Source organism: Dipodomys ordii, unplaced genomic scaffold, assembly GCF_000151885.1.
Source record: "Dipodomys ordii isolate 6190 unplaced genomic scaffold, Dord_2.0 Scaffold23, whole genome shotgun sequence".
NCBI lineage: Eukaryota > Metazoa > Chordata > Mammalia > Rodentia > Heteromyidae > Dipodomys > Dipodomys ordii.
This window is the reverse complement of record NW_012267239.1, coordinates 11,798,660-11,824,934: the sequence shown is the minus strand read 5'-3', so window position 1 is coordinate 11,824,934 and position 26,275 is coordinate 11,798,660. Positions and strand designations below refer to the sequence as shown.

The 26,275-nt window shown below is 46.7% G+C and overlaps 1 protein-coding gene across 1 annotated transcript in view; it reads left to right on the top strand.

Annotated features, from left to right (window-relative positions):
• The window catches only part of Fmn1 (formin 1), a 230,378-nt gene that overhangs the window by 82,297 nt on the left and 121,806 nt on the right, over positions 1-26,275 (top strand). Inside the window, exon 4 of the mRNA XM_013014304.1 lies at positions 16,339-16,400. Coding sequence (XP_012869758.1) covers positions 16,339-16,400 — 62 coding nt within the window. The remainder of the gene's footprint in view (positions 1-16,338; positions 16,401-26,275) is intronic.

Here is a 26,275-nt window from a genome sequence, read left to right as displayed (position 1 = left end):
GCACTGTGATCGCCGTGAATGGGTAGACGTGTCAAGTCTCATGTCCACATCCGTTACCCACGTGTCTTTCCCAGGGGCACGTGTGCTAGGCTGCGTCCAGTGCACAGCATGACTGTGTCAGCACAGCAGCTGGAGGCTGCACAGGAAGGAGCAGACAGCCGCCACACTGGGGGGAAGGGAAGGGAAGTTGGGGCAGGCAGTGCTGAGCCTCCCCGACTGTACACCGGGGCCTGTCCCCACCATCAACGGGCGCTGGACAGTCCCGGAGCGGGACCGGGCCTCGGGGCTCAGGCACTGTGCTCAAGGAATATTACCAAGGGGTTCTGCTCAAAGGGGAGCCAAAGCAACAGAGTCAAATGCAGAATCTCAAATTTTAGAATATTAAAAGCCAAGCTGGAAAGAACTTTGGAGAACGTGGGTTTAGATCTCTCTAGTGGCAGAGCCAGGGCTGGAGCCTGGGTCTTCTGACTAGGTCTGCGTGTTTATTTGTGCCTCCTGTAGAGTATACACTCCTTGTCTCTCAGCCCAATCCTAACACCTCAACCTCCTTCCGAATGTTCCACTCAGCCTGACTCATGAAGATAGGTTTAATTTTCATGAAGGAAACAGTCTGGATGTTTCTAGAAACCCACCTGTCATCGCTGCCCACACTGTAGGTGGTGAAGTCAACACCCCCTATGTTCTTAGGGGGGTTCTGTGAACAGTCTTACATAGTTTTTTGTGCACAGGCACACACAGATAAACTTTCCACTTAACTAGGGTGATACTGGAAAAACTTCAATGAGATTGTCCTTTTCTAAAGTGTTGGAGACATTTTTTTTGTCCGTAAAGATAGAACTTTTTGTTATTTCCCTTCCCCTCCCCAAATTATAAAAAAGGTATATACAAGATGCAGGGCACCGACATCAAATACAGTGAAAACGGGTTACACCGTGGGGGAAATAACAAAACGCTGAAACAAGGATTAAAAAAAAAGATAGAACTTTTTCATTCTCCTGCATTCTCTCAGTGGCTGTATAGGTTTCAGTACAGCAGTTAATGTCTTATCAGGGAAGCTTCTCACCACTTAGAACCTTTCACCATTGCTCGAGAGTTCTGAAGAGCTGCTTTCCTGTGTGTCTTAGATGCTCCTGTGAGCTCACTGATAGTTTGGAAGTGGAATGGCTGCAGTCTGGCTCACATTCATATATACCAAGCCTTGCACATCACCGAGCTAAGGGCTGAAATGCATACATCAGGTTTTAGTTTGTGTCTTTTTGATACAAGCAGGGTTTGGCATCTTTCATGTGTTTATTGACCCTTTGGCCTTCTTCTTTGATGACTTGCTTGCTGGAATTTTCTCCTTTTAAGTAGATTATTAGTCTTGTTTCTCCCTAGTTTAAAAGACCTTCGTTTGCACCAGGGAAGGGAGTCCAGTGATGGTCGTGTACATTGTACCCCAGTTGCCAGCTTGTAATGTCTTCTGCTTCATCATGTCTTTTATTGTGAGGAAGTATTTTCTTTTGGGTTGGTGGTGGGCCTGTGTACTGTTGCTGAGCTTTTTCGTTCACTGCGAGCACTCTACCGTGTTGAGCCACAGCTCCACTTCCGGTGGGAAGATAAGAGTCTCATGACTTTCCTGCCCAGGATGGCTTTGAACCATGACCCTCAGATCTCAGCCTTTTGAGTAGCTAGGGTCACAGATGTGAGTCACCAGCACCTGGCTGACAAAGTTTTTTTTTGTTTTGTTTTTTGGTCAGTCGTGAGGCTTGAACTCTGGGTTTGGGCGCTGTCCCTGCACTCTTCAGCTCAAGGCGAGCGCTCTACCACTTGAGCTACAGTGCCACTTCTGGTTTTCTAGTGCTTTATTGGAGAGAGTGCTTTATTCCTGCCCGGGCTGGCTTTGAACCGTGGTCCTCAGATCTCAGCCTCCTGAATAGCTAGGATTACGGGTGTGAGCCACCGGTGCTTGGCTGACAAAGTTATATATAGACTAATCTTTCAGGTTTGTTGTTGGAATTCATAGTTTTAAGGATGCCTTCTCTGACATAAAGTTGAACTACACACACACACACACACACACACACACACACACACACACACATTAACTAATGTACATATGTCGGATGTTTACTCCATTGAGTGTTTGTGGTTTAGATGGGGTGTGTCAAGAGTGTCCGTGGGCTGCTGACTGGGGTTTGGGTCGTGGGATCCAGTTTTAAGCTTCAGCAACTGCTGGCTATGTGACGCTGACAAATTGGTAACATTTTTTGTACTTCAGATTCTTTACTTTTGCTTCAGATTCTTTTCTTTTCATGTTCAGTGAGGTACTGCATTTAAAGAGCTTTCCAGTGTTGGCTCATTTTGAAATCAAAATTGTTATTTTGTGCAAGCGGATGCCCACCTGCCGGGGTCCCTTCTAACAACCACTAAGAGTGCCACTCAGCTCTGAGATAAATTCCTTTCAGATGTGGCTTTTTAAGCCCTGTGTTATTTTTCTACTTCACCTCTCTTTAATATAAAATGTAAAGATCTTCTAGTTCCAGGTGACGGACACCATTGAGATGTTGTCTGAGATTCGGCTGGGTTTGGAGGGGACTTACCGTGTTGCTTCCCCATCCAGAAGCAGAGCTGCGCCCTCGGCTGCTCAGGACTGACTTCTCGCTGTTTGTAAGCTGATGGGGTTTTCATGGTTAAGCTTTTGTGCCTTTAACTTTATTTCTGGGTGTTTGCTTATACACAGGATTTTTCTCTAATGAGGGAGAGAGGGAAGAGGGAAGGTGAATCTGATTGAGGCACAGAGGCATGTGTGGAACAGCGTGGTGAGATCCTCTGACGGGGTGGCGGGGGGTGAGGCGGGCCCTGTGGAGCGTGGGTGCCCGTGCAGGGGGGGGTGGCAGGTGGCGGGGGGTGAGGCGGGCCCTGTGGAGCGTGCGTGCCCGTGCAGGGAGGGGGTGGCAGGTGGCGGGGGGTGAGGCGGGCCCTGTGGAGCGTGCGTGCCCGTGCAGGGAGGGGTGGCAGGTGGCGGGGGGTGAGGCGGGCCCTGTGGGAGCGTGCGTGCCCGTGCAGGGAGGGGGTGGCCAGGTGAGGCGGCTGGGCATGCTCACCGTACGTTGTGAGCGTACCCGTGCGGAAATGGGAACTGGCCAGTGAAGGTTGTTGAGATGGTTTGTGAAGAGGGGGAGGGGAGGCAAAGTCTGGCCGAGGAGCGTGGCCTGCCTGCGTGGACAGCGGAACCGAACCCCCTGTGTGAGTAGCTGGCACTAACAAAATGTGGGGGGAATGAATACGTTCAAGTAACTGTGTTTACATAAGTGTAGCACCCCAAATAGTATTCCTCTGATTATTTTTCCATTCAGTGCTGTTAACATCACAGAGCTATTGATTTTCTTGTTTTTACTCTGATGTTACACTCCTGTTCTCGTAGTCTGTGTTGAGAGCGTCATGTTTTTTAGGTAGACAGAGCATAACACTTTTGTGGGCTTGAACTCAGGGCCTCGCTCTTTTTGCTCAAGGCTAGCATTCTGCCACTTTGAGGGACCCACTTTGGTTTCCTGGTGGTTTTATTGGAGATAAGAGTCTCATGGACGTTCCTGCTTGGGCTGGCTTTGAACCGCGATCCTCAGATCTCAGCTAAGATTACAGGCGTGAGCCACTGGCTCCTGGCAACTTATTTTTAATGGAAGGAAGCATACATGGCACAAAAATGACCACCTTGGTAGTTATGTTTGAAGATGAAACAAAACTTACCATTTTAACCATTTTTAACTATATTCAGTTCAGTAGGATTAGTTTAGATATTTTGTATAAGTGAAGTTGTGCGCATGGTTAAAAGCTTTGTAGAAGTGAAATCACATGTATGATTAGGCACTTCATGTGAGTGAAACTATACAGTGTTTGTTTGGTTATCTTTAGTGAACACCTCATTACACTTAGCCGAAGTGTTACATGGATAGTGTTACACAGATGAACCCTGACACTACGAACCAAAGTTTATCTGTGCCGTAGCATCTGACAGGGGCTCCTTTCCTTTAAAGTTAAGAAATTGTCTCTTGAATATGTCTTATCACATTTTGTCTATCCATTCATCTGAACAAGTAGCTCTTTAAAATCATGCTTTCAGAAGAAGAATTTCTGGGTCATATGGTCATTTTAAGAACCTCCACACTGCTTCTCATGACAGCTGTGTTTTGTTGTTGTTGTTGTTGGTGGTGGTGGGTCTTGAACTCTGGGCCAGGGCTCTGTCCCTCAGCTCTTTAGCTCAAGGCAAGGGCTCTACCACTTGAGCCACTTCCGGTTTTCTGGTGGTTAATCAGAGATAAGAGTCTCATGAACATTCCTGCCCGGGCTGGCTTTGAACTGTGATCCTTAGATCTCAGTCTCCTGAGTAGCTAGGATGACAGGTGTGAGTCACCAGCACCTGGTGACAGCTATATAATTAACATTCCTGTTGACATGAAGAAGCCCCTATTTCTCCACATCCTGGACATCACTGACTTCTGTTTCCCAGTCTCTGTCTTCTTGTGTGTGGAGCAGTTATGGTTTGATTTGAGTTCTCTAATCTTTAAGGTACTGCTCACCTCCCTCTGTGCCTGTTGGCCATGCATTTATTTTGAAGGGAATGTTCATTCATTGCCTCTGCCTATTTGTGAATTCGATTGTTAATATTGGAAAAATAAGATGCACTACTGGCTAGGACTTTGAAAACAAAGCAGAAAAGGTGACTAGCAAACATCTTCTTGTTATTCTTTCAAATAGTTTCCAGTTTTGAGATTATATTGGATGGAGATTTTTTTTTCCAATTATCATTCTTCTAGACCTAGGTTCCTGTTAAAAGGTAATTTGCCTTTTCTGCAATAGGAGTATACCTATCAAGGTGACTTTCAGTACATTTGGTTTCTTGAATTTGATCAGTGGTGTGTATTTTAGATTTATTCATGTGGGGCCAGCGCTACTTTCTTGAATTGTTGGTTCTGTGTGATCCTGATGAAGTGCTGAATTCGATTTCATGGTTGTTCCAGTCATCTTGAATAATGAGAAGTCTTCTCCAAAATAATCAGCCTTGTACATTCAAGATAAAGAAAACTACCTAGATTTTTTTTTGTATTTTAAATAACAAAGTATAAAATGATCCTGATAGAGAACTAAATTTGTTAAAATAGAATCTGCTAAGTGATTTTCAGGTCTGTCCTCTGAGCCATCGCTAACCTGGAGACCCTTCAGTGTACCACTGTCCGGGATAGGTGGCAGTGAACTCTGATAGAAAGCTACGTGGCAGGGCCAGGATGACTCCTAGGGGATTTTATTGACTTTGTTAGAACACCTACTCTTACCTGTGCTGTACTGTGAGAAGCCACAGGTAAGTGGCCCTGACATCAGAGTTGAGATTCTTCTAGATCAGATCTAACTCTTGTTTAGAAACGCCTTGATTCATTGATGGCTGTGCACTCATTCATACGGCAGGTATTTACTGAGCACCTGCTGTGCACTGGCAAGGGTGCTGGGTGCTTGATTCATTGATGGCTGTGCACTCATTCATACGGCAGGTATTTACTGAGCACCTGCTGTGCACTGGCAAGGGTGCTTGGAACGCAGAGGTGCCCGCTGCGTAGGTTCCTTTCCCTTCTTCTTTTCTGACTGAGGTGTGGGTAGATAGGTGACAGAAGGTAGAGTAGGAGAGGGCAATATGTGTCCAGTAAGTGCAGTGAGGCGTTCTAGGTGCTCTTGTAGAAGCGTGTGAGCATGCAGCTGAACTCAAAGGAGACCGCGCTCAGCAGCCACCTTGGAGGTCTGGGCAAAGCAGACGGGCAAGGCAGAGCATGCTCCTGTTCACGGGGAGGAAGGACAAGAGGGCTTGCTTGTGGTTATATGAGGACCAGGGTGATGGCGTGCACACAGGGTGGGCCCTAGACTCGGGAGGGGCCGGGCCTGGAGAGAGACAGCCTTCCCTGCTGGAGAAGACAGGGACTAACAGGGGAACAGAGCCAGGAGGTGTCTGGTGGCATGGCAGATTATATGAGTCTGGGAGGGAGGGGAGGACCAGGAAGAGACCCTTGCAGCGCCTGTGGTCCAGAGGGCAGGCGGTGGAGACAGTGAAGAAGGCGTCCTTCTCCTTGTTGAGCAGATTCATCCAGAATGGTGCTGCCACTGGGGTGAGGAGCGGTGCGAGGCAGGGCCAGAGGCCCCACTGGCCTGCGGATGGTGTGAGACTCGTCTGTGTATGAACGCTGAAGGTAGCTGGGTTTATTGGATGGCTCCTACCCCTTTTCAGAAGGGAAGGAGTCATGTCGAGTTGAACTTTTTTTTTTCCTCAGCCTGGGAGGAAAGTGGGATTTAGGATGGATGTGTATTTGTTTGTTATATTTATAGCTTATTCAATTCTTGAATAAAATGTATCTTAGGTACCTGGAGTTCTATCTAGGTTGATTTTCCTAAAATGAACTCAAAGTTATTTTCTCAGTAACTTATCTTATTTCTTAGCAACAAGGAATTACATTTTTGCAACAATCAGATAGAGCGAAATTCTACCATTTGCCTAGAGTCTCTGTGATGAGCCACATATTTTCCATCCTAGCCAACAAAATCATTATTACTCATACCTTTCAAAGCTGATAAATTACTTATCTGCTCCCTTACCTTTCAAATTTTGCCTATGTTCAACGACTCAGGAGGTGGATATTGGGATGATTAAGGTTTAAAACAAAAAGTTAGCAAGATCCCATCTCAACGGACAAACCAGCTACGGTGGTAAGCACCTGTAATACCTATGCCATGTGTGTGTGCATTCGTGTGTACATATGTGTGTATAAGACCCTATCTGAAAAGTAAGCCAGAGGGGCTGGACGTCTAGCTTGGGTGGGAGAGCATTGCTTGGCAAGCAGAAGGCCCTGAGTTCAAACCCCCGTAGTGGAGGAAAAAAGAAAAAGACTGAGTCTTCCCCTTCCCCTCTCACCTTTGACTGCCACAGACTGCGTCGATTAAGCTGTCCTTGGGGAAAGGGTGTCACCACTGTCCACAGGGGGTCCTGCCGCTCCCCTGTCTGGGTCATGGCGGTGATGAATGTGGAAGGCAGGCTGGCTGTCAGGAGAGGGCTGGTGGTGTGCTGCTGGTGAGGTGGAAGCTGCCATGGGGCTCCAAGCCTCTTCGCAGAGTTCTGCCACAGAGCGGGAGCCCGGCTCCAGACCACGGGGTGCCAGGGGCTCTTCATGCACCCCAAGGGGGCCATGCACAGATGCAAGAGTCCCTTAGCTTTGGGTTTTGTCATGTAACTGACAGCATTTATTCTCATCATGAGTACAGGCAGCATTTGTCCAGGTACTAGATAGAGCCTGTGAGCTTAGCACCAATCACAGATGTAATCAGACCATATTGTAGTCATGGCAGTACCCTGAAATGTGTTTGTAATCATAAAACTTTCATTAGTCATTTATTATGCTTTTTAAAAATACACGTAAAAGGGTTATTTTAGGGTTGGGTCTGTAGACTCGTGCACTCTCCAAGGGGGTCCATGATGCGTAGACTTGGGACCCCTGGATGTAGCACATTGGAGTCTGTTGTAAGGTTGGTTTGATCTCCCCAGTGAAATGGGGAGTTACCAGGGATCTTGGAGCAGAGTTGTGACACCATAGCCTTCCTTGTGTTCAGAAAGGCTTCCTGTGGGTAGCCCGCTATGGGAGGCTGAGGGCTAGGGGCAAGGACTTGGGGGAATGGCCCCAGCCCAGGGTTTCAGGGGAGCTGTTAGGAGATGATTCTGGTGGTCCAGGCTGGAGGCTGTGTTTGCACGGCAGATGGTGGGGCAGTAAAGCATAGCTGAGCTCTGGATGTATCTGACTGGGGCCCTCAGTGCTTCCTGGTAGACGGAGTGTGAGGGAGAAGAGTCAGCACCTGCCGTGTGTGTGTGGTTTTTGTGTTGTTTTTTTTTATTGTTGTTGCTGGTTTTTTTTTTTTTTTGTGACACTTGTGGAGGTTGAACTCAGGGCCTGGACGTAGCCCTGAGCTTTTTTGGCTCAAGGTTAGCACTCTACCACTTGAGCCACGGCTCTGGTTTCAGCATTTTTATGGTTAATTGGGGTTAAGCATCGCACTGACGTTCTTGCCCAGGCTGGCTTCACACCTCCATCCTCAGGCCTCAGCCTCTTGAGATGCTAGGATTACGGGCCTGAGCCCCAGCATCCGGTTTGCTGTTCCGAGTTTGTAAGTGGTGATCTCTTATTCACCGTCTGTCACGTGACCTTCGGGTTCTCGGGGCCCTGCGAGGTTTTCTGGAATTTGCCACGTGAAACTCTCAAGGCTGTCTGTCGACCTGAGTACACTGGTGGCTCCACCTCCTGGGTCTCTGGTCTCTACTCCTCTCTAATGACTCTGTGGATAGACAGTCCCAGGCCCTGCCTCTCCTCACTTCCAGTCAGCCAGCCCTGCCCTGTTCATTTTCTAGACCTGTTTACTCAAGAGAGTTCCTTTTCTGGAATGATAAATAATAGCCTTCCCATTTCTGTCCACACCTTTTCGTAATTCTGGCTTCTCCCTCAGTTCTCCAAAAGCACAAGTGCATGTTCCTTGTCAGGAGCTGGACTCCATACATCTGTCTCCACCCCGTCTGCCCTTCCTGCTTCTCTGGGATCCGCAGCAATCCCCTTCATCTCCCCACACCATTGCCTCCTGGAGCAGGCATCTGGTCTACCCCAACCCTGGGGAGCGCCACACATTTGTCTCTCCCCATCCTTTTCTGAACTGCAAACACTGCTGGAGGAAATTATAGCACTGTCCAGGCTACAGCACGATGGAGTTGCATTCTCTCGTGTGAGCAAGCTGCCATGCTGCATGGTGACGCACATTGCTCCTGGTCCTCAGCACTGCTGTTTCAGTGTGTTCACCCCACTGAACACGTCCAGCTCTCTGAAGCTCCATTTACTCCGAACATCCGACCACCTATAAACGCCATCGAGAGGCTGTGAAGTACGGCAGAAAACATCAAACTGGCAGTCAGGAGACCTGCACTCGGCTGTGTGTGCCCATAAAGTGTGCTTCCCTCTGAAAATGGACCTAAGATTCACTGTGCTACAGAGCAGAGCAGTCAGTTTCCTCGGGGAGTTGTACCTTAATTTCTTTGTAAGGGTTTTGAGAAAGGAGAGCTGGCCTAGGTGGCCAGCTCTTTCATACTTTTGTTCACCTATATTTCCTCATACTCGCTTTCATTTGAAGACTGAGAAGTCATTTTATTTTTCTGGAAGTCATATTATTTTTCTATGATGGGACAGTGACTCTTATTGTATTAATCCTAAGTGAGTGAGAATGACTTCTTGTTGTCTGTCATTGGTAAGATGGAAGAGGTGTGTGCTGTCAAGCGCTGGCGTCTGTGTTAGGGTTTGTCAAGACTTGGCTTTGAACTTCCAACAGGGCTTCTGGGGAAGAGGGCCCTGACCAGGGGCCGTCAATGCTAGGAAGTGGGGAGCTGACAGCCAACAGCAAGCTGGGCTTTGTGGTCTGACTAAGCTGAGAATTACATGCTGCCTACTTGGTGTTTCTTAAAAGTTAAGTTGGTGGGATTTGCTAATAAAGGTCTTACCTTCCTCTTCTAACTTCTTTTCCATCTGTGGTCCCTTGTATATAATTCTAACATCTGAGATTAGTCATACACGCTGGCATTTCAGGGGAACATCGTTCTTGTCTTGATGCAAAGTTGGCTGTGTGGCTCCATCATCTTGAATGGAGAGTGTGGGCTGACCGATGGAAGGCATCCTTCTGTAGTTTAGATGCGGCTTGTCCCCTCCAGGCCACTTTCCTGGAGGATGACACTCAGAGAGTAGCTCTCCTCCTTGGCTGCATGTCAGAATCACCCGGGAGAGCTCTGTGCACCTGAGAGAGCTCTCTGCAGCCCAGAGCCTGGCGCCATCCTGTTTGAGTCAAGTCTATCTCTGGAGCTGGGGTCTAGGCACGAATGTTTTCCCAACCTCCAGAGGTGCTTCTGATACGTAGGCAGTACTGAAAGCCACTGGAATAAAGGATTTGGGGGGATTAAATGGGTTGGTTAATTCTCATTAATGCTGATTCTGAGGTTAGTAAAAAGCTGTGGTCAGCGACCCGTGTTTGGCTTTCCTAAGTGTGTCACTACAAACAGGAATGTTTTCATTGTCTTGTCAGTAGTATCAGTGAATGTATTGCGCTATATATGCCATTGCTCATGTATTCCTTATCCCGAACAAGAAGGGAAAGTATGTGTGCATGTGCACATGCATTTGTGCAGGTGTATGCATACATGCGCCCGTGTATGTGCATGCGCGCGCGTGTGTGTGTGTATGTGTGTGTGTATGTTGTCATCATTTCATTTGCTGTCATACCATTCACCCTGTTTGTTTGGAAAATTAGAAGTTTCTCATTGAATTAGTGATGAGGAAATCAGTTGTCTAGAAATGTCAGGTTATGTAGAGGAAAAACTAAAGGAACAAGTACAACAAAATCCATATTCTTTAAAAAGACATGTTAAACTGAACTGTCTACAGCCAGTGTTCCTGACTGTCTGAAAGATGCTGGTTGATACTGTTTCTGCCTGTGTGGTCCTCAGTGTCTATAACCCTTGGCCTGCTGTATGTAATTCCCATCAAGAATCTTCAGAGAGGGGCTGGGGGTGTAGACCCACGGAAGGGCGCCCGCCTGGCGCGTGCAAGGCCCTGGGTTCGGTCCTCAGCCCTGGGGAAAAAAAAATCTTCAGAGACCTCAAATTGCAAGGTAAAATGCGATCTTTTTAGACAAGCTGTGAATATTACATGGAACATACGTACACTGACGTTGAGTGCCTGAGTGCACGCTGATCATAGCTGAGCATCTGTTTTGTTTTTTACATACCAAACAGCCCCATGGATGGTCATGGGCTGGATTAGAGGACGGTGCTGTGCACTGCAGTTCTGGGCAGGGCTCCCAGGACGTGACCTGCCTTCCCCATGTCCCATCCAGAAGCCGCTACTTGGTTTTCTATCCTCAATTCATTCTCATCCTCTCTCTCTCTGTCTCTCTGCCTCTCTCTGTCTCTGTCTCTGTCTCATAGGCATGTCATCTTAGATGTTAAAAGTGAGAGGCTCAGGCTTGAAAACAGTATGCACACACAAATAATACACACAGAGACACAAAAATCCAGTTCTTCAGTTCTGAACTGTAACGATGATGCCAGTTAAGCTCCTGTGCATATGGCAGGAAGGCGGCAGCCACTGAATTATGTTGTATTTGGAGTACTTTTCCACCCTGTGGGGCACACAAGTGTCTGCCTCCCTTAGGAACCTGGGCAGGCGGCCTGGCCTCCTGGGTGCCCGCCTGGCCTGGTTTAGGAGAAAATTACACTCTCATTCCAGTTACATCTGGCTGACTTTCACACGCCTCTCCAGAGACTGACCTTCACCCTCTCCTCTGAGGCTTGTGTTGTCAGCCTTCATGAACGGTGTGTTGGTGAGTGGGTCAGGTGCAGTGGAAGCAGGGGCCGGCCCCCTGCATCTCAGCCAGATACCGCGCCCATGCGGGCCACGCAAACAATGTCACTTTTCCTCTACTGTTTTGTGTACTCACTCTATCTGAGGTAGGCAGTCAAGCCAAAACTATTCATATGGGGACAGAATATACATGTATGTTTGTGTATATAAGTGAATATACGCGTATCGATATATGTATACCTGTGTGTATATATATACTTATATGTGTGTGAAAATTTGAACATATTATTTACAGGAGAGATTCATGGGTAATTTCAAAATAATTGAAAAATAAAGAAATTAAAATTAGTGCTTGGTTATTAACCATTCGCATGGAAACATTTCACCTTAAAATTAGTGCTTGGTTATTAACCATCCGCATGGAAACATTTCGCCTCAGTTTCTTCCGAGTTTTAGAGCCTTGTGCTATTCCCCATGGCCAGCCCTTTTTGCAGTTAGTTCTCCAGCGTTGTGTGTGGGCCTCCTTGTGCAGGACTGCGTGTTGGAGCACGGGGCGCGAGGGTCTGCCAACCACCCCCCCACGCCATCCCATATACGTTGTGACCATTGTAAAGCATCTCAATCGTCTCTCGGGTGTGAAGCATGTTCTGAGCGCTGGCTCTCAGTGGTGAGCAGGGCAGGGCGCTGTGGAAACGGCTGTGGGACTGGAGCGTGACCGGCTCCCCGTTAGCTCCGGAGCAAGTGGATAAGGGCATTCTCACTCTGGCCCCAAGTGCACCCTAACGGCTGAAGACTGCTAAAAGGTCTTAAAAATAGGGATCCTTCCTGTTCTGCTGAGCTAAGAGGCTTTCTTTTTTTAAAAGCAAGAATAGCTTTCACTTTATCAAGATTTTTTCTGCATCATTTTCATATTTTCACATAGTGGGTTTTCTCCACGTGTTCATTATGTGGTAGATACCATTCCAAGAACTTCAGAGAACATGTATCTCTTGCCTTCTTAAAATAAGTCTTGTGTATATAATTGTTCAAAATTAAACTTGCTGATTTTGGTTTTTTAATTTTCTCAATTTTAGTCTATTCTTTTAGTATTGATATAATTTAGTTACATTACAGAAAGAGATCATAGTCTGTATGACCATATTTCTTTGGATTCCTTGTGTTTTGTTTGACTTGTCAGTTTCTGTCATTGGTGTACTATATATCTCTTAGCATGGTGATGATTACGTCTGTTGTTAGATTTGTTAGCTTTTGTTGTAAGTGTATGATGTTAGCTGCATCAGCTTCATGATTATATTCACTTACTTTCCCAAGACACAGAGCATTAAAAGTACATTTGGAAGCTTCCCTTCCCCTCCCCCTGAGTGAGTTTGTTACTAATCCCATGGACTTCTTTACACTTGTTTTAGTACCATAAACTCTCCAGGGTAGATAGTATGGCATTTATGTGTTTGAAGTCTAATTTTAACTTGACTTATGCTAAAGACAAGTGAAATTATCTCTTTATGTCAATTAGCCATTGGAGCTCTTCTTCCTTGAGTTTACTGTTCTTTTACCCATTTTTTAATTGCTTGCTTTTTCTTATTCGTTTCTAAGATATATTAATTAGGGGTAATGTTTTTAAATTCTTTTTTTTTTTGTCAGTTGTGGGGCTTGAACTCAGGGCCTGGCGTTGTCCCTGAGCTTCTCTGTGCTCAAGGTCAGTGCTCTATTACGTGAGCCACAGCTCCATATCTGGTTTCTGAGTGGTTCATTGGAGATACAAACTACATCCTCAGATCTCAGCCTCCTGAGTGGCTAGGAGGACCGGCGTGAGCCACCAGTGCCCAGCTTGTTTTTAAATTCTTTAAAAAAGTGATTGTAAGCTGGGCACTGGTGGCTCACGCCTGTCATCCTAGCTACTCAGGAGGCTGAGATCTGAGGATTGCGGTTCAAAGCCAGCCCAGGCAGGAAAGTCCATGAGACTCTTAACTCCAATGAACCACTCAGAAACTGGAAATGGTGCAGTGGCTCAAGTGGTAGAGCGCTGGCCTTGAGCTGAAGAGCACAGGGTCAGTGTCTAGGCCCAGAGTTCAAGTCCCATGACCGACAAAAAGAAAAAAAAGTAATTGTACGAAAGGTTTTGTGATCTATGCATACGGTATATGTATTTATATGTGCAGGTGTATATGTAGATAGATACATAATATAGACATACTTACATATACACATGGCACACAATATGTATATGGTATGTGCAATCTAATATATGTACAATATGCATGCACATCTACATAATGTTATATGCACACACAAACACGTGCATATGTACACCCACACGTACTAGTTTTAATATTACATGTGTTTTTAACATACGCATGTGTTCTCGGTTTCCCAGAACCAAGCCGTGTGAACCTGTAACAACTGGAAGGCTACAGGCTCACCTGAAACTTTTAAAGTTCGCTGCACTTGTTCTGATTTTTCCCAGTGGGTTCCGCGTCCACACAGACCTGCCTTTTGCGGGGAAGACAGGTGGTACCAGCGGCCGCCGCCCTCCACCTCTACCTTTGGGGTGGTGGAGCCGGTTTGGTCTAGCTGTGCAGTGTTGTGACTGACACCTAGTGTTGGGGAGTGATACTTTCACCCCCCCCCATAGGTGTACTTTTCTTGAAGCTTTTCACACCTGTGTGCCACGTAATTGGTAAGATTCTCTAAGAACCCCCGTGTCCCCTGAGTTCTTACTGGAATGAAAATCTTGAGATATTCTCAGACATTTCAGAGGCCTTGAGGAGACAAAGCTGGGAATGTGTGCCGGTCATTTCTGTGTACACAGATACTTGGTTCCGTAAAGTGATTAAAAAAAAAAAGGCAGATTGGTGCTACGAAAAGAAAAGGCACCAATTAGATTAAATACTTGACTAGAAAGAGCTTTGTTTTTATGGAGGGCAGGTCTTTCATATTTTTCCTCGGAATGCTGAATTCTTCCATGAAGGAGCCTTTCATATTTTTCATCTTTCATGCAATAAATCCCCTTTTTAAAGACATATGTCAGGCTTCCTTCCTGTGGACAGGGACATTTTAATTCATTCATTAACTCCTGCTGGGGCTCAGGTTCCTCTCCCGGTGTGTTTACAGAGCTCCAGAGCTACGGGATGCTGGGCCATCCTGGTATTTGACCTGTGTGACCCACCACCCTCTCGGGGTTGAACTCCTCACTGTGTGGGGAGCAGCCGCACTAGTAAGTCACATTGTGGAGTCATCACGCAGCTCGGCTCATAGCCATTGCTGTGCAGCCTTTCCATTCTGCTCCACTCTCCGAGCTCTCAGAATGGAGGGTTTATTCCTCCTACACACTCCCTAGAGACTGTCTTGTCATTCTTACCGGGATGGGAGTGTTTTTCTGACACCTGTAGCTATGGTACCGATGGCAGGATAATATTGATTTAAGGACATGAATAATGGGTGTTGCTGAGTGGCCTTGGTCAATACACTAACGAATTAGTCATAGCCACAGCATCACACCCTTAGAGGGAGAATGGATAATTTCAGAATATGGTCTGTGTAATTTTTATTCAGAGGGCAAATGCGATTCCCAAAATGCACTACTTTTGCAAGAAGGTTGCTTGATTTATGCTCCCTCCGTGAGTCTCAGAGGCTTGGGATTGATTCGGGCTTAGGTATCTGAGCACATGGTTTGGGACTCAACCTCAAGACCATGCTCTGACTTCTGAGTTCTGATATGGTCTAGGAATCGGGGGTCCCCGTGTGTATAGTGATCTGTGTGTGATGCACAGGAATCCGGGGTCCCTGTGTGTATAGTGATCTGTGTGTGATGCACAGGAATCCGGGGTCCCTGTGTGTATAGTGATCTGTGTGTGATGCACAGGAATCCGGGGTCCCCGTGTGTATAGTGATCTGTGTGTGATGCACAGGAATCCGGGGTCCCTGTGTGTATAGTGATCCGTGTGTGATGCACAGGAATCCGGGGTCCCCGTGTGTATAGTGATCCGTGTGTGATGCACAGGAATCCGGGGTCCCCGTGTGTATAGTGATCCGTGTGTGATGCACAGGAATCCGGGGTCCCTGTGTGTATAGTGATCTGTGTGTGATGCACAGGAATCCGGGGTCCCTGTGTGTATAGTGATCCGTGTGTGATGCACGGGAATCTGGATGAAAATTGGGCCAGAAATTCAGCCTCAGCTGTAGACTCCTGACTTTCTGGGGTTGATCTCAAGACTGAAATCAGGCCTAGTGCTTCAGTAGATGAGCTTTCACGTGGGCTTTAAAAAAATAGGCTCCTCGGATCTCACTTATCCCCCACTGCTAGCACATTTGTGTTGGTTCTGTTTGTTCTCTGCGGGGCTAAACTAATTCCTCCTTGAAGACAAACACCTGAGTCAGTCCGTATTGGAGCACAGCCAGGAGACGGCAGATGACAGGCATCCAGAGACACATGGCCGGCCCTGGCAGCTGGCCGGGCTGGGGGCCGTCGCCGGAACCTCCGTCCCAGGCACTGGGCTGACAGGTGTCTGCCCAGTCTCCACGGATGAGGGCACACCCATCACCTGGCGGGGAGGGCTGCGCCTTCCACCGCGAAGACGATGCCAAGCCCTAGCCTCTACCACGTGGCCAAGATGGCGCCGGCAGGGAGGGCTGCGCCTTCCACCACGAAGACGATGCCAAGCCCTAGCCTCTACCACGTGGCCAAGATGGTGCCAGCGGGGAGGGCTGCGCCTTCCACCGCGAAGACGATGCCAAGCCCTAGCCTCTACCATGTGGCCAAGATGGCGCCGGCCAGACCTGTTCTCCCTGCTGCGCCTGCTCAGCTCACTGGTTACAGGGCCTCTGGGTTCTGATGCTCAGTGTAGGCTGCCTCTGGGCGCTCGGAGAGGGTGCTCACGTGAATTTTCTGACTCATTTTTGTACATCTGTGTAACTGGTTCTTTTTTTTTTTGTGATCTTACAGAATACCAAGCTGCTATTTTGCACTTGAAGAGGGAACACAAAGAAGAAGTTGAAAACCTGCAGGTATCTCCCCCCCCACTCTCTCTCTCCCCCCTCTGTCTCTGTCTCTCTCTCCCTCTCTCTTTCTCTCCCTCTCCCTCTCTGTCTGTCTGTCTCTCTCTTCCCTCCTCTCCCCCTCTCTCTCTCCCCCCTCTGTCTCTCTCTCTCCCTCTCTCTCTCTCTCTCCCTCTCTGTCTGTCTGTCTCTCTCTTTCTCCCCCTCTCCCCCCTCTCTCTCCCCCCTCTGTCTCTCTCTGTGTCTGTGTCTGTCTCTGTCTCTTGTCTCTCTGTCTCTGTCTCTCTCTCCCTCTCTCTTTCTCTCCCTCTCCCTCTCTGTCTGTCTGTCTCTCTCTTCCCTCCTCTCCCCCTCTCTCTCTCCCCCCTCTGTCTCTCTCTCTCCCTCTCTCTCTCTCTCTCCCTCTCTGTCTGTCTCCCTCTCTCTCCCCCCCTCTGTCTCTCTCTCTCCCTCTCTCTCTCTCCCCCTCTCCCCCCTCTCTCTCCCCCCTCTGTCTCTGTCTCTGTCTCTCTCCCTCTCTCTCTCTCCCTGTCTGTCTGTCTCTCTCTCCCCCTCTCCCCCCTCTCTCTCTCACCCCCCCCTGACTCTACTGAACTGGTTATCTGATAGCTGCTCTCCTCAAGTGTTCATGAGGAGATATTCCTCTTGTGTTGAAGTATTTAATGAGCCTGCACCCACCTGTGGGAGGGTTTAACCTGGGAAGAAAGCCTTGGGTGCTGTGTTTAATAAAACCCAGTCCCTAATTTTGATGATGACACTGTAAATGCCTTTGATTCTATGGAGAAAGGGGTCTTTTGTCTTTAAAGCAGGAGAGAGGGGATAATTAGACTTTCATTGTTTAGACGTTGTTTTCCCTAGCACAGTGTGGGACATTTCCCTTGTGCTCTGGTTCCAGTGCTCTTCCTATAAAGACCAGTCCCCTCATATCATAAAAGTAGCTGTGCTTCTGGTAGTTCACGCTCCTCATGATTGCGAGGCACTGGCACCTGCCAAGCGTGAGATGTGCCTTGGGCAGAATGCCACATCTAGTGGGGATGATGAGGATGGCCCCTGACATTAGCTGCATGCGCTGCGTGCCAGGCTTGGCAGGGATCCTGAGTCATTGTATTTAGTCCTCACATAGCTTCTGTGCTCAATGATTTGCTGCTTAGTTGAAAAAAACAGAATTTTCACCATCAAGGCCGAGTAACAACAGACAGCTTAAAATAAGAGCCTGATATTCCTCTGAGACTAATGAAATGGAAGACTGTGTGTTGGCTTTTAAAGTGATCTCGTTCATGGAATTTGCTAATTTCAGATCTCTAAGAAGTCTCTACTAAGAAATGGGTCAAACCTTAATTTTCTACCACTACAAATGGTGGCGTTCCCACACCATCGTTGGGGGCTGCTGTGTGTGTCAGCGTGGTAAAACTCAATACAAAAGATGAGACTACCCTTAGCTGCACAAACACTTAGCAAACAACACATGGAGAAATGTATATTGCAAAGCTATGTGATTCTGCACCGCACTGGGTCTAGGCTTACTTTAAAGTCATTCCCCAGATTCGCCACTAGGGGTCAGCATGTCTCTATTTCTCTTAAACCAAGTAATTGAAGCATTTTTTTTCCTCCCACTGAAAGCTTTTGCCTTTAACATTCAAAAAGGCTTCTAACTTAGCTTGTCACACAGGGAACTCTGCACAGGAAAGTCTGTGCATGTCTTAACAATGCAGGCATAGAATGCAGAGTCTACTTCCCAATGCAGCCTGTGTATACACACACACACACACACACACACACACACACACACATTTTATGTGATAGAAGACAAGGACCATCTACATAAAGCCTTAGGATATTAAGCATCAGTTGCTGTTTTAAAATGGAATATCAGGCTGAGTGCCAGTCTCACACCTATAACCCTAGCTATATTCAGAAGGCTAAAATCTGAGGATCACAGATTAAAGCCAGCCCAGTCAGGAAAATATGTAAGACTCTGACCTTCTGACCACCAAAAAGCTGGAAGCTGAGCTGTGATTCAAGTGGTAGAGCACCAGTCTTGAGCGCAAAAGCTCAGGGAGAATGCCCTGCACTAAGCTGAAGCCCTCGGACTGGCACCAAAAAATTAACTTAAAAAGATGGTCTTCACCACTCCTTCAGTACCTACAGATAAAGTTCCTACTGGGCGCAAATGCTGTGCGGGACAGCGTGGGGGAGTGCGGAAGAGCTCAGGGAGTTTGAAGGACTGCACGGAGGCCCACGTGACTGGGCATGCCGAGTGCCGGACAGGGCGAGGCTATGGCCTGGGTTGTGTGTTTGTGCACTGGTGTGTGCACATGTGTGTAAGAAAGCAGGACTTACGATCGCTGAGGTACTCGGATGCATCAACCCTCATATTTAAAGAAACGCTGGTTTGCTTATTTGCTGCTCTACAGGTTGGCCTTGGCCTGTGGTTGTAAGGCAAGAGCCTCCCAGGTCTTTTCAAAGTTCCATCCCCAATGTCATTCTCAGAGCAGTGAGGCTCACGGCTCAATTGTGTGCAGAGGAGGGCTCTGGGTTGTGAAGCTCTCCCTGTCTGCTGCTGCGGAGAGGAGGAGAGGCTGGCTCCCGCGAAGGGGCGGCTGTGCCCTGCGGGACAGACTCCTCGCTGAAGGGAGGAGGAGGAGGGGTGCTGCTGCCCCCCCTGCCTGTCCAAGGATGAAGCGAGAAAGTTGGATGTGCTTTCTTGGATATGCGTCTCTCATCCGAACCCAACACACACCTGCATCCAGGCACCCAGCCTCGGGCCGGGCCGGGGCTCACACTGTCCGGGATGCTGCGGAGACGGTTCTCTGTTTGTTTTGTTTCAGTGATTGCTTCTGACACCTCAGCTGCAAGCAGATCGTATAAACAACTTTCAAAGCATTGAGAAAACATACAATAATGGCCTTTTTCCAAACTTGGTAGTGGAAGTTAGTCAGTTGAATTATATAAAATTGATGCTCTTTGGCTTTTTTTTTGGGGGGGGGGAGTGTCTATCATGGGGCTTGAACTCAGAGCCTGGGTGCTGTCCCTGAGCTCTTCGCTCAAGGCTAGTGCTTTATGACTGAGTCACGACTCCACTTCTGGTTTTCTGGTGGTTAACTAGAAAAAGAGTCTCGCAAACGCTCCTTCCCGGGCTGGCTTTGAACCGTGATCCTCAGAGCTCAGCCTCCTGAGTCGCTAGGATGACAGGCGTGCACCGCTGGCGTGTTTGTCATGCTTCGACTTGTTGGATGTGACTTCATGTAACATGATCCCATCAAAAGGCAAGGAGAGGGGGCCATGGTGCTCCTGTACACAGCATTCCAGAATGTTCACTGGAGCCTCAGGCCAGGTGCAAGGGATTGCCGCTGCACAGGCCAGGCCCCGGGAGCCTGCAGAACGCGTTCTTGGGTGACTCTCTCATGACTCGGGTCCTGTGTCACTTAGAGAGGGGTTTTGATGACCCATTTTCAGCCTTTAGGAAATCCATGGAAATTTAAATTATGGTTACTGGTTTATTCACATGAGTATTCCCTGTGTGGGAGATGTTAAATATATCATGGGTCTTTGTAGCTGAGACCAGACTTAGGCTGAACTAGATAAAATGTGAATAGGAACTACTATCAATTTTTTTTGGTCTTTTGAATATAGATCTTTTAAAAATGATTTGTACTCTTACTCCCTGGTAGGTCTTCTATAAGAGTAAGATTTTATTCCTCAATTAGGAGTTAAAGGAATATGATACCACATATGATACCAGAAGATTAGGAGAGTGGAATCAGTGTCTAATTTCTATTATTGCTTGTCTTTTCACCAAACAAATGTTAAATGTTTCATTATTTTTACCACACGTACAAGTTTTTCTTTGTTTTTGCTAAATCAAGTTTAAAAACTTAGACATGACCTGCCAGTCACTAATAAATAACCTGAGAGACTTCTGGTTTTCTAATCTGTTTTCAGTTAGTCCTGCTGGAAATTTGTGAATTCTAAAGCTGACTCTCATTTTCCTACTTTGAACTTGTGTTGTCTTCAACCCTATCCCCTTCTGTCTTCTGTAGTGAAAAATCTGTAACTACTATACTGCAGAACAGGCTTTTCCTTTCGGTATTTTTTTCTCTGCCCATCAAGTGGCACGGATTCTAGTCTTGATGAGTATAACACAGCGCTGATTTTTAGGAAAGGGGCTCAGTCTTGAAGTTTGAGAACCGAAGGCAAATAGGAACTCCTTTATTCCTGCTGTAAAGCAATGGTGGATGGGCTCACCGCTGAGGGAGGAGAAGGCGAGATTGTATTACAAATCTGGCAACATCAGCCACACCAGTAAAATCAAATCCAATGATGTTTTATGACTCTGAATTTATGTGAGTGCCCAGATCAAAGGGCTCCAGTCCCACTGGACTATGAGGTCCATAGTTCATGGCAAAAACTCATCAAAAAGAACGTTTTAGTCGTTTAAACTTTTCATTTTAATCAGCCAGAGTAATAAAAGAGCCTTTAGGTGTCCAAAAACATTTTGCAAGATCAAGAGGTTGTTTTCCCGCCCGTGGAAGCAGCTTTCTTATTGGATGCACAGAATGCTCTGGCCGGAGAGTGGCGGAGGGCCTGTCTCTGCACTGTCTGCCCTGGTGGGATGGCTCCTTTTGGTTCTTCTAACTGTGCATTATGTGAGAGTAAATTACGGTGCCTGACGGAAGGACCATAAAACTTTCACACCATTTATCATGCGATTTCGGCCATTTAAAGTGAGATCTCTGACAGCAAGCCAGGTACTTTGTAATGTTCAGACAGGAACATCCTAGCCAGCACCGGGAGACAGCTCTGCGGGGTGAGAACACGAGGCTTCAGGCACTTTGCACCAGAATGGAGTGATTGTGGGTGCGTCCCCAAGAAGCAGAAGAATCTGGAGAGGAGGGGGGTCCGCTGGCTCCGGGAAGAAGGAAGGGCATTTCTTTTGAAGAGGAATGTGGGTCTACTAATACCTTCATTTCTTTATTTTTGCTTTTTAGCACACATGCACACACAGAGGCACATGCACATTCACACACATCCGTACGTTTCCAGAACCTCTTCCGTACTTGGGCTCATTTCTTGTTCTATTTATTGGGCAGATGCCCTCCGCCATTTCTGTGTATGGATTTCCTACCCTGCCATACAGCTTCCTGGAGCTGACGCCTCCCATTGGCAGGGGCCTGGAGTCCTCCTCACAGTGGCTTTCTGTCACAGTTCCACTGACACAGGCCCCCAGCTGCCCGTGAGGGACTGGCAAGCGCTGGGCTTTGCTGGGCTTGTTGTTAGACCAGGTGTCAATGTGGAAATCTCTCGGCAGACGCTGAGGACAGGATCTGCTGTATTTGCGGTGTTTCTAGATGGCTGGGGTAGGCCCTAAGACCATGTCATGGGAACCACTAAAAAGAAGCAGCATGGCTGGACTTGTTCACCCAGTCTGCCATCCCATCCCTGCTGCCATGTGGAAATTTGTTTTCCCAGAGGTAGAGAGATGTCCCAGTTGTAAATGATGGGAAGAAAGATAGCCACCGCCCATAACAAAGGGCCACGGACACCGGCATCTGAGGCCCGGCACAGATGCTCAGAGGAAACGTGCTCAGACACCCGAGGAACCCAGGGAAGAACAGTGAGGCCTGTGTCTTTGACATGCTTAACTCCACTTCAGGCCTGTTCCTTTTGAAGACCAGAGGGTTGTCTGACCCTCTCTGCCCCATTGCTTATCCCTGTGAGGCTAAGAATTGTATCCAGGGCTCACAGTTGGAGCTTGATAGGTAGTTTACAATTCTGGGACGGGGTATTCCAGATATATGAGCTATAGGTAAATGGCCAGAGTGATTCTACTGTGATTTTAGAACCAAATACTGGGCTTTGACAGCATCCCTCACTCCCTGATCATTGACCACCCAATTGCCTAACAAACCAGAGAGACCACCTGCCAGTGAGTAGTAATGCCTCTTGGAGCCAAGAACCACCTATAGATTTGTTTAAAACATCATTACTGAGAAGAGTAGAGAATTTTGATGAATATTGCTAAAGAATTTAGCAAGCCTTCCACATCTAACTTTGCAGTGAATAATGCAGGCAAACAGATCTTTTCTCCTTTATGCCTTTTAGTCCTACACTGAGTGTTTTCCTGAGATAGATCATGTTTGGATTTAATTTTGCACTTTTATCCTACCTGTGTTGTACTGATTTGAATATCTAAAAAATACATAAAAAGCAAATTCACAAAAGAGAATCTGAAGAAAATAGACATTTGTGAGGACTGTAGTAGAGAAGGGAGTATGTTGTAACAAAACAAATTTGGACGAAGAAAAAGGATGTTTATGCCAATCTTTATAAAAATCAAAATTCCTTTCTTTGAAACACCTCGGCCGTCCTAATCAGCTTCAGATGCGGTGCTGATGCGGTGTTCACAGGCACGCAGAGAAGCACCCTGTGCTGGGCCGGTGTGGTGGAGAAAGGCTACGGACCAAGGCTGAAATGTCTACTGATGCAAACATTTGGAGTGTGTGATTATTGAGAGTAGATTCCTGGCATGGAAACTTGAGCCACTTCAGTTTTTCATAATAGTAGGCATGGGACAATTTTATCTGGCAAACATTATCTCTAGCTGGCAAACCAGTTCCATAAAACAGCAGTGTATCCACGGCTGGTAACACATAGAGCTGACTTTCTAGCTTCATTAATCTACAAAGCTAGTAGCTAACCTTTGGTGACTTATGAAGGAATTATGTATGCTTTTTCAGAAAAGCTCTTTATTATTAGTATGTACAGTTGTAAAATTTAAGAGATTTCTGGGGAGAAAGATTATGACATTTAAACTTTGCATGAAATGGTTAAGATTTGTTTTATAATTCTATCCTATGTATGATCAGTTAGGAAGTAAGACTGACTTAAATTCATATCTTCCCATTTACTGCAGGGAAAAAACCCTGGATCTTATAACAATTATCCTTTCAAAAGACAGAGATTATAGAGATCAGTATCAATCACAAGAAATACAGCTGAATGGAAGGCGGAGGGGAGAAGGATGTGGTCTGATCCTGCCCACGTTCTGTCTGTTTTCTGGAATGCCGTCTCACACGCACCTCTATGTCCCAGTGCTCATTAAACATCGAATGACCAGAACAAGTGTTCTGCCAGGTTCCACTTACTGTCTTAACTGCTTAAGGCATTGAGCACTCTAGATTTATAAATACATAATTAAAACCCGTACTTAAAAAATAAACCTAGACGGGGATTTACATTTTTCTTAATCCATGTTTACACAAAGAAGAGATCTGTTTTTAAATATTACATCAGGTCCTTGTGAGCGCAAATAAATCACTGAGACTCGTTGCCAAACTGTTTCTTAACATGACGGGTATTGGTGCCCTGAAGTCAGGAAACCTTCTCTGTAGAGCTTTGGAATTCTTTTTTCCCTTGGCCAGGGCTGGGGTTTGAATTCTTACTAGGCAGGCACTCCTACCACGCGAGCCACACCCAGCCCTTGTCATACAGGGCCAACAGTCTCCTCAGTTAAAGACCCTGCACGCCTCGGATTGCAGATCACATCGAACTTTTTGATTGAGATGGGATCTTGTGAAATTTTCCCAGTCTGGCCTTTACCCATAGCTGAGATGAAAAGCACAGGCCATTCAGCCTGCTGAGTTTTAGCATTCAGCAACACAATGTTACTATTTCAACTCCACTTGTGTTCTCAAACACATGGGTAAAGGTTTTGCAGATGCACCCTGTCATTATGCACACCCTTACCCGTGGCTGGTCCACGCAACCAAGCCCACTTCCAGAGACATGGCTGTCTCTTCCTAGATGGATCTCAAATGGAGATGCTTGGTAAGCTGGATTGCTTACAAAGATTCAAAATGAATCTTGTTACCAAACCAGTAAATCTGCCATCCACATTGTCATGGGGGCTTTAATCAGTTTTTTGTCCCTGTGATGAATATCCACAACTTAATAGGCAGAAAGATTTATTGGCTAACCCAGGATGGCAAATATACTTTGATATGTCTTCACCATGATGCTTTTCGGATGAACACAAAGGTGAGCCTCAAGGTTGAGCTTTCAGTTGAGTCTTAGACTTGTCATAGTGTCATCCAGTTAGGTTTTACTGGCTGAAAATCTCTTTAACAGTCATTCTTTATGAGACTCATAAGAGGAAATCATTTTTGAAAAAAGTAAATTTCCCTTTAATCTCATGACTCTACTAGATTAGAATTAAGGTTTAAATACAAATTATAAGAAAATTTGGATTTATGGTAGAGTCAGTAAGAATTAATAACTTCTGGGAGTATTTCTTGTCATAAATCTCACTTTGCCAAAAAGCAGATAGAAAATGAAATGCTGAGATTTTGTGGTGCGCTTTCCATTCCTGTGCTTGCTAATGCTTACCTGACTTCCCAGAACAGAACAGAGAGCTGCACCCTGGTAGTGCCAAGCCAGGGATGGCACATGTGTGCTACGATGGTATATCCACAGACCTGGGCTCTGAAAGTGCGGAGGGAGGGGGAAGGAAAGGGAGGGAGGGAAAGAATGACAGAAAGCGGCAGGTGGGGAGGGAGAGAGAGAGAGAGAGTGTGTGTGAGAGTGTGAGTGTGTGAGTGAGAGTGTGAGTGTGACAGTGTGTGTGCAAGTGAGAGTGTGTGAGTGTGTGCGTGTGAGTGTGTGTGCGAGAGTGTGAGTGTGTGTGCGTGCGTGAGTGTGTGTGAGTGTGTGTGCGAGTGAGAGTGTGTGAGTGTGTGTGTCAGAGTATGTGTGTGAGTGTGTGTGAGAGTGTGAGAGTGTGTGTGAGAGAGTGTGTGCGTGTGCGTGTGAGAGTGTGTGTGAGTGTGTGTGCGTGTGAGAGTGAGTGTGTGTACGTGTGAGTGTGTGTGAGAGTGTGTGTGTGTGAGTGTGCGTGTGTGTGAGTGTGCGTGAGAGTGTGTGTGAGAGTGTGTGTGAGTGTGTGTGCGAGTGAGAGTGTGTGTGAGTGAGTGTGTGTGAGTGTGTGTATGTGTGAGTGTGTGTGAGTGTGTGTGCGAGTGTGTGAGTGTGTGTGAGAGTGTGTGTGAGAGAGTGTGTGAGTGTGAGTGAGAGTGTGTGTGAGTGTGTGAGTGTGAGTGTGTTTCAGCTTTCCTAATCATTGAAACAATTTTTAAATACATCCTAACAGATCTTAGGGAAAATCTGGCATTCAAAAGACTGCAAACAACAACAAAGACCACAAGAAATCAAGTGTAGTGGATATGCTGATGTTATCCAGATGTGTGCTACTTTTTTTTAGTGCAGAACCGGGGTGCAGGGTCTCCATTTTAAAGCTAGCATTGGTTGTACCAGGGGGTTTCATTTAGTTGTCCGTGTGTATGTGCAGTGTTCCTTGACCAGACTCTCCCCTCCAGGACCCTCCCTTGTCCCACCCCCTTTCCCAAATCAGTTTCAACAAGCTTTCTTATTCCATTGTCAGCTTTCATATGTGCACAGAAAGTATCAAGACCCTAGTGTGCAGCTGTCTAAAGCCGTCATTTTTATGGTTATATATTCTTTTAACATCACATGAAAACGGAGTGTTTGCAGAACCGAGTCACCTCTGAGTTCGTAGAAACTTGATTTGCAAACTCCCAGGTCTTCTGAATATTTGTCAGATGAAGAAATAAGAGCCAGGAATATGAAGCAAATTTAAGTTCATGTGGTAACTGTATGATGAACCAAAACCAGGTTCTATGACCACTATTTTAGTGGGGTCCCCCCCAGTAAATGAACCAGACTCTCAAATTGTAGCAGAAGATATTCCTCCTTGGGCCTACTTCTTTTTTTTTTTTTTTTTGGGTCCGGTCATGGGGCCTGAACTCTGGGCCTGGGCGCTGTCCCTCAGCTCTTCAGCTCAAGGCTAGCGCTCTACCACTTGAGCCACA